Below are 8,995 nucleotides of genomic sequence, written 5' to 3'. Positions count from 1 at the left end.
GTTTACTGCTATTTCTCTAGATGATTTTTCAAACAAAAAAAAAAAAAAAAAAAAAAGGAAACTTTCTTGTTAAATTAGGTACTATCCATAAATTTTTTCCTTCGAAATGTAAATATTAATAATTAATATTAACCGTAGAATTCAGAAATAGTTGGCTTGTAAAGTAACGCTTTTAGTTTTTAAATTACTGTTATATAGTGAGTCGAACAACCTCCAAATGGTTAAAAGTTAGTATTAATCTTTACCAAATAAATGTTTTTAAATAAATGTGTATGACGTATCTTTTTTATTAATTTATAATATTGTAATAATTTAGAAAAAAGTAAGCAGTTAAACAATCAAATTGACAATGGAACTAATAAGCCTTTTCATGGATCAATTAAAAAATATTGTACTGAAAAAATTAGTATTTCATTATTTATTGATATTTTAAATATTGCTTAAAATCATTATAAAGCTATTTTCATAGATTCTTTAGAATTTAAGTATATTTTTTTGCTTTTCATTAATTTTGCTATTTATTATATTCACTTTGTGTAGTGTAAACAATGTTATTATTAGTAACTTCTAATACACATAATGTATATGATTATAATATTAATACTCAATAACCTAACACATGTTTAATAATTTGCTTTTTTAATCCTTATGCTCGATTTTTTTTTAAAATATCTTTATTATTATTCTTGTATAGTTTAATTCATCAGAAATTTTTTAAAAATTCAACTGATTCATAGCATTTAAAAATATAAATTTTTTTCTTCTTTCTGTTTTATATATTTTTCATACATTTATGTATTAAACATAATCATTGATTATTATTGGTTATATGTGATCTGTAAGATTTAATATATAATTAAAAAATAATTAACTATGCATTTAATGTTTAGATTATCAAATTCTTTATTATTCAAATTAAATTGACCATTAAATTTATAAAAATTATGGTTAACATATAAGGTTAAAGTGGTTGGTATTTTAAAAAGATTGCACATGTTATTTGTTGATAACTTAAATGTAAGGCCATAGTGATTTTATATTAACTTAAACTAGGAAAGGTATAGTTTATTTATTTTTAGGATAAAATAAATATTATAATAATGTATTCATTTATCTGAGTTTCTTATCCTATTGTCTATAAATTATCACTCATAGTTAAATTTTAGAAATTATGAATATTACATTAATCATTAGGTAATTGTATGTTAAAAATATATTAATCTCTTATTGATGCAAATATTATCATTGGAAGTTTTTTCTGTTAAAATTTCTTAAACAAAAATTTAATTTTTAACAATAAAATGATAACTTAAAAGATAAACTTCGAATATATAATTTGGTTTTTGATAAATTAATCATGTATACCAAGATCTAATTTTTCCATCAGTCCAAATTATATTTAGCTACACAATATGAAATTAAGAAGAAAAATATTTATCATTATTTCATTTATAGAACTCTGTATCTTATTATAATATATAATATAATATATTATATGCAAACTTACAAAGTAACTATTACATATTTTTATATTGAATAGGAAAACTAAAATTAATAAAATAATGATTGTGTAATAATAGTATTAATATTATTTATTATATGACAAAATGTTATATAATTGAATTTAATATAAAAAAAAAAAAAAATGCATTTTTGAATATTGCATTCTTTAAATAGTATAAATAATATTTAACCCTTCATCAATTATGTTGTTCAATCTTGCCCGAGTAGTCACTCATCTACATATGTAGAACAATCACAATTTTTGTCAATTAAAATTTATTATTAAAACATAAATAAATGATTTGCTTAAATTATTGAATCCTCTTATTAAATGTATATTTTTTATCAAATTATACAATATTAAATAATTTAATACATGTAAGGGACTATGTATGGATATACATAAAGTATCATAACTAGGGTTTGGAAGCTGTAGGAGCTACAAAAGACAAAATATACATGAAAAAAAAAATGTAATAAATATACAAAACAAATTTTTTTTATGTTTTTATTAAATTCAAAATTTTTTAAATGATTTTTTTGGATTGTAATTTTTTCAATCTAAAAAAAAAACAGAATGAAAGTTATTTGAAAAATTATATTTATTTGTTATTAATTCAATAAACATACCTATAGATTATTGTAACTGTCATACTTGTAAACATATTGCATTTGAACAATCAAAAATTTCTTAATATTTTCCATATCAAACGAACGACGATTGTTTGAAAGTATATTTTTGTAGCGCGAAAAACTTCTTTCAACATCCGATGAAGTTATGATTAAAGTATAATTGTATATAATGTTAGTATTAATAATACACTTGTCATATTGCTGTTAGATTAACGATAACGTCGATAATATTATATAATGTTCACCTTAATGCTATAATGATAAATACACTCCGTTAAATCAAATTGATATAACGACGGTAAAGATGGCGACTAGTACGTTAAATAATCGAAAATAAAATGAAAGAAAACTTAAAATTGTTTAGAAAATATTACACAGGCATAAATATCTCATGAAAATTAAGAAATATGCATAAAAAGAATGAGAATTTAAAAATATGTGCTTTTTTCTAAAATTGCCAAAATATGCAAAAAAAAAATACATTTTTAATTTTTGTATTCAAACTCATTTTTGTATGGAACGGATTTCTAGCTTGGTCTGCTATAAATTGAGAGTATACAGAAAAATAAGCAACTCCTACAACTTCCGAGCTCTAATCATAACCAATACTAAAGATCAGTGACGTATATATGGGGATGGTTTCCATGTTCAAACCCCCACCCTAGGGCCAAAAAAATAATTGTTTTATTATTGATGATGTACAATATACTCGTAGTTTCATTATTACGCTTTGAACTTAAAATATACAACTATACAAATATTATTATAATTAAATAATTATATTGATAGGTGTTTGAAAAGTTTTGTTAACTATGCTGTTTTTATATTCCAATAGCTATTAATTTACTGTAATGTAAAAGTAAACTGTAAATTGGTAAAAAAGTTGTATAAAATAATATCTATTTATAGCAGTTATTTATCTTATTTATCTGTGCAACAAAAAAAAAAAGATATTGATTATTTTTGTTAAACTCCCTTCCCAGAGCAAGATTGAATGTACGCTACTGCTAAAGAAATACATATACACTTACCTAAAAATATAATAAATATTTATAAAACATATATATTATATATAATGTTGTATAGAATATAATTTATAACGTCAATATAAATTTAAAATAGTTCAATTAGTACAAATGACACAAATTCAAAATGTGAAATTTAATATAAAAAATTATGTTTCTGAGTAGTTGTGTAATTTACAATAGTAGAACATAAAACTTAATTGCTTGATATACATAACTATACTGAAAGATTAACTACAAAATCTTAAGAGTTACCAATAATATTATGTCATTCATTCAAGGTATCAATCATTAGGATAATATAGTTTCAAAACCATCTGAAATTAAATTGATTATCAGTGTACTACTATAGTAGAACGTGCGACTGATGTAGAATTAATACACTTTGAATTCTAATTTTAAGTTTAAGTTTAAAAAATCAAGAATATAAAATAATATATTTAGTACAATATATAGTTGAACATTTGAGTAAACTTATTGAATGTTTCATAAAGGAAATAAATTCCAGTTTAATTTAAGATGAATACAGTATAATAGAGCTTAACTTTTTAAAGCTTAAAAATATAAATTTGAATTTTATTCATGCCAGAACCTATCTTAAACTTACATCTAATACAACCAAATCAATGATGTTCATTTTATTTAAAATATTTAATTTTTAACCATTTCAATAATAATGAATATTAATAATAATAATAATATATTAATATTACGTTTGTAAATAAATATCATTTAATCTTTGTCACATATTTGTCTATATTAATTATATACAATTTATTTGAATTTTATAATCTTTGAATATATTTATAATGTATTTATATATCTTCTTCTTCTTGGTGATATTTGGTCTTCAAGACCTTATCATCTAACTTAATTGCCTCCAACTTTCCCTGTCTAATGATATTATTTTCTAGTCTTCTCCTGGTCTCACTTTTTCCATATCTTCTCTTACCTTGTCTTCCTATTGTAATCTTGGGCGTCCCAGTTGTTTTTTTCCTTGTGCAGTGTTTTCTAGTACTGTTTTCAACAGTACAGATCCTTCCTAACAGCTTGTGTGACCTGCCCACATGAGTCGTCTCATGGTGATGTCTTGCACGGTACTTGGGTTTTGATCTAGTACTTTTAGTTCTCTATTTTTTCAAATTCTTTATTCTCTAGTATTTTCGTCTTTACATGGTCCTTATAATTTTTCGAGTACTTTCAAATATATGTGTATTTATATATCTACATTTTATATTACAATTGTATATTTTATTTAAATTTTAAAAACTTTCATTGCTTTATTAACATCAATATTTTATGTTTCATAACATAAAAACTATCTTGAAGATTTATCTTTTTTATAATATACTATAGAAAACCTAAACTTGAATTTTAAATTCTAAATTATTATAATTTGTGTAAGTATGGGCTTATAAACGTAGATTTTAAAGTTCAAAAACTATAATAAATTAGAATGGTCTGATTTTTAAACTTTAAAAATAATTTTATTTTTTATTAAATTGAAATGGTATAATGTAGTGTAGTACAGATTGCATGCATTTATTTGTGTTACCAATATTTTTATAATTTACTCAAAATTGAGTTTTAATTATATTTTTAATTTTTCTAGAAAAAAAATAAGCAAACAACCCTTAATAATAAAATTAGAAAAAATGAATATCTAAGGAACAGAAAAAAAAATATATCTACAAATTGTACTTCAAATATTTTAAATAAAAAATGTATGTATTTTCTTCTTAACTATTAAAATGAAAATAATTTTTAAAACTTTATATTTTTAGATACAATAAATATGTATCTAATATTTATTTATTAACTTATCAAATTTAATAAATATGTTCAAAGAATAATATTATTATAAAACTTTTTTTTAAGATAATAAAAAAGAAAATTACTCATTAAATGTTCAGAACAACATAACATTCTATGAAATCAAACCATTAAGTCCTACTAAACTTTCAATTAGTGTTAAAAAATTTTACAATAATGTAAGTGCATTCAAATTAATAAATATATTGCATGAAACCACTAAAAATATAATTTTATGATTATAATATTTTACTGATCCAGAATAATTTCAAACAATATGAAGACAATTTACATTTATACAACAAAAATAAGGTTCATATAAAGGAAACTACAGCAGTTATTAACAATGAAGGTTAACACAAAATTTAAATTTGAAATTTTGATCTTTTAACTAATAATTTTTTTAAATATTAAATTATAGATGGTAAACATTTGTCAAATGGTGATAAAAATATAAGTAAAAAAAACTACCGTTCAAATGAAAAAAAAAAAAAAGGGTCTCATAAGCCATATGATTTGATTCCACGACTAAATATAGGTAAAACTAAAATTATAGATGAATATAACTTTATACAAGAAGTTTAATTTTATGATTATTGTTGTATGAATCATTAATTGATATATAAATAAATGTACGTATATATTTATTTTAACAGAGCAGTATAGCAACAACAAAAAGGCTAATAATAAAACTAAATCTGTGGAAATATTTAGTAAAGAATGTAACTTTGATGATGAAACATATTTGAATTCATTCACACAAAGTACGTTTTTAATTTAAAATGTCATGCTTATAAATATATTTAATGTTTATATGTATTGAAAATAATAGGAAATGAAACTCAGACAAATGAATATCTTGTGAAAGACTACCAAGTAACGCATTCTACTATTAAAGATCTATCCATATCTGTTAAACGATTTTATAAAAATGTAAGTTGATGATTAGTTGTAATATGATTTTTTAACTAAAGCAAATCAAACTAAAAAATAAAAAAGTTGATGATTAAAAAAATGTATATTTATTATTAATTCCAGTATTTGAATAAATATTAAATTATTTTAATAACTGTGATTTTGTTTTATATTTTATATTTATATTATTTTTCAATAGTTTCTGTGCCAGTTATATAATTAATTAATTATTCATACTTAAAAAATATAAGCAGGCATTTGTTATATATATTGAATAACTTTTGAATTTTTGTTTAATTTAATTAGCTATTTTTAAAAATATTTCATTTATTTTAACTAATATATTTGTGTTTTTTTATTAGAAGATTCCATCTGCAACTAATGATGTTGACAGAATCAACAAGGATATGCCACTTATTTCGGATACTACTTTTAACTCCAGTAAAAACTTAATTCCACTCTTCCAACTTTATTGTAGTTTTGTGCAGTTGACAATCAAAATTTAATTGGGCTAATGAGTGTTGTCAGTTATTTAATATTATATGAAAAAGTTATACAGTATGTAAATTAATTGGAAAGTCAGTAGTTATTACTCCTAATATAATGATATTGAAGTTCCGTTTTTTTAATATAATATGTGACTTATGGCCCATTTTTTACCACGGTTAAAAAAATCTAAAATTCGAAACCGCCAAAAAAAATTTTGATATTTTGAAAAATTTCGAAAATAGCCACTTTGTAGAATTACTTATAAGTTACTCACAGAAAAAAAAAATTGAAATCTATTGAACTTTGAATGAATGATTGCATTTTATATTTTCAAAAAAACAGCAAATTGTAAAATTGTATGGTTTTTAAACTTTTAAACAGATAAATAATATGATAATAGGCAAAGAAGTACACACAATTCATTAATATTTTTTGTAATGTTTTTGTTTTTTCCTGATTATTTTTGAGATCTCATTCGTTCAAAATTCAACAAATTTTAAAAAAAAAAAAATTTCTCTAAGTAACTTATAAGTCATTATACAAAATGGCTATTTTCAAAATTTCTCAAAAAAATGTATTGAAAAATCAAAAAAAAAAATGGTGGTTTTGAATTATGGATTTTTTTTAACCATGGTAAAAAATGGACTATAAGTTACATTTTATGTGTTAAAAAAAATGGAACTTTAATATCTGCATTATATTAGGAGTAATATCTTCTGACTTACCAATTAATTTATATAGTGTATACCACATATAATAATATCAGAACTCGCCTCATCAAAATATATAAATAATTTGGGAGTTTTGTATTAAAAAATGTTGCACATCACTGCTATATTGTACTTATAGTAGCCATAGAGAAATACATTTTTTTTTTAAACAGTTTTATGAATTTCAATATTTTATTTAACATACATTATCAATGAATTTTTAATATTTGGCTACTATATTAAAAACGAATATCTTTCTTTCTAATAAAAATATATAAAAATTTTTTTTTTTTTTTCAGAAACTGATTTTAATCAATCTCCTATGTCATCAAAATTGAACAGCAGCCATAAAATAAGGTACATCGTTCAATGTAAATTATAATTTTGTTTTATTATTTATATAATTCTTATTGAAATCTTTTTATCAAAAACTGGCTATAATTTACTTCTATTTCTTATACATTAATTATACTCATGTTTAAATATATAACATTAATTTATATAGATAAATTATAATTAAAAGGTAAATAATTGTTATTATGTTGAAACAATTAAAGTACTACTGATTAATTTTTAATTTTTATAGTTTAAATTTGAAGTGTATAAGTAATACTAATGATAAGCAACAAAAAGTTACTGCATTTTTTCCTATTCGAAGAAGCTCTCGAAAAACAAAAAATATAGTAAATGAAGAAAAACAATTAGCCTTAGAAAAAGCTATTGCTTCTCAAAATGAAGATGGATTAAAAGTAATAAATTTTAATCTAAATTTATATATTCTTTTTATATTCCTTTATTTTAATTTTTTCTACAGATTACCATGTTTCCTAATAAAGGACGTGGCATAATAGCTGGTAGAGATTTTACACGTGGTGAATATGTTGTTGAATATGCTGGAGAATTAGTTAATTTAGAAGAAGCTCGGAGAAGAGAAAGTATTTATTCTAAAGATACCTCAACTGGTTGTTATATGTATTATTTTAAATATGGTTCTATTCATTACTGGTAAGTGAATGAAGAATTATTTATTAGTAATTAATTATTCATTGATTAATTATAAATGCAATCTTATAGTATTGATGCAACAACTGAAAGTTCACGACTTGGCAGACTAGTTAATCATTCAAGATTTGGTAATCTTGGACCTAAAGTTATAGAAATATTAGGATTACCAAGAATTGTATTAATTGCAAAATCTGATATTAAAGAAGGTGAAGAACTCACTTATGATTATGGTGACCGTAGCAAAAAATCTCTTATTTATCATCCTTGGCTTGCTTATTAAAATTATTCTTTAATATAAATAAATCAACTATAATATTATTCACTGCCAATATGATATAAGACCAATAAGTTAATTGGCTCTATAGATTTAAATTTTTTTAATTTGTATACATTTTTCTTTTTTTTTTTTTTTAAAAAGATTAAATGTTAATTACCAAATGTAAATGCTGAAAATTATTTTGTTTTATTCTTAGTCTTTTTTTTTTTTAATATTTTTATAATTTTGTTCACTTAGGCTCATCATAATTAATTGTTAATTCAGTTTAAGTAGTTAATATTAAGTGAAGACAACAGTGATCTACATTCTTGTTTTTGTCTGTTTGGAGGGCAGATTATTTCTGATACGAATATTTTGACTTTTGACCGGTAACAGAGTAATTCTGTCCTTCTCACCGGCAATCTTATCCCATCATTTGACCCTTGTTTAGTTCATAATTTAATATATATGTAATTGACTCGAGTTATATTTAAATGTCAATATTTTACTAAGTAATTTTTATTACACTTGTATTATTTTTAATAGTATGATCTATTTTAAAATTTACACAAATATTCATGCATTATTTTATGAATTGCTCATTTTAAAAAAATACAAATAATAAATTAAATACATTGGTTGTATTA

At 21.5% G+C, this 8,995-nt stretch overlaps 1 protein-coding gene across 2 annotated transcripts; it reads left to right on the top strand.

Annotated features, from left to right (window-relative positions):
- Positions 1-34: 34 nt before the first annotated feature.
- On the top strand, positions 35-8,502 carry LOC112683862 (histone-lysine N-methyltransferase PR-Set7). 2 transcript variants are annotated; one of them, XM_025555047.1, is made up of 11 exons: positions 35-227; positions 317-402; positions 5,235-5,325; positions 5,395-5,511; positions 5,630-5,737; positions 5,806-5,906; positions 6,254-6,329; positions 7,387-7,444; positions 7,674-7,836; positions 7,902-8,092; positions 8,162-8,502. In XM_025555047.1, exons 1-11 carry the CDS (start codon positions 218-220, stop codon positions 8,370-8,372), a joined length of 1,212 nt encoding a protein of 403 aa, XP_025410832.1. In that variant the 5' UTR covers positions 35-217; the 3' UTR covers positions 8,373-8,502. The 2 variants fall into 2 exon arrangements, with proteins under 2 accessions (XP_025410832.1, XP_025410831.1); XM_025555046.1 differs by having other exon boundaries at positions 36-227; positions 6,251-6,329.
- Positions 8,503-8,995: the final 493 nt, after the last annotated feature.

Source organism: Sipha flava, unplaced genomic scaffold (genome assembly GCF_003268045.1).
Source record: "Sipha flava isolate LNK unplaced genomic scaffold, YSA_version1 236_pilon_pilon, whole genome shotgun sequence".
NCBI lineage: Eukaryota > Metazoa > Arthropoda > Insecta > Hemiptera > Aphididae > Sipha > Sipha flava.
Note: the sequence above shows the minus strand (reverse complement) of the source record. Positions and strands in the feature narration are given on the sequence as shown.

Excerpts from the sequence above, each read along its gene's own strand:
- LOC112683862 (XM_025555046.1), top strand. Across the intron at positions 7,837-7,901 it reads AAAATGAAGATGGATTAAAA|ATTACCATGTTTCCTAATAA; the intron begins GTAATAAATTTT and ends TTTTTTCTACAG. Across the intron at positions 8,093-8,161 it reads TATGGTTCTATTCATTACTG|TATTGATGCAACAACTGAAA; the intron begins GTAAGTGAATGA and ends GCAATCTTATAG.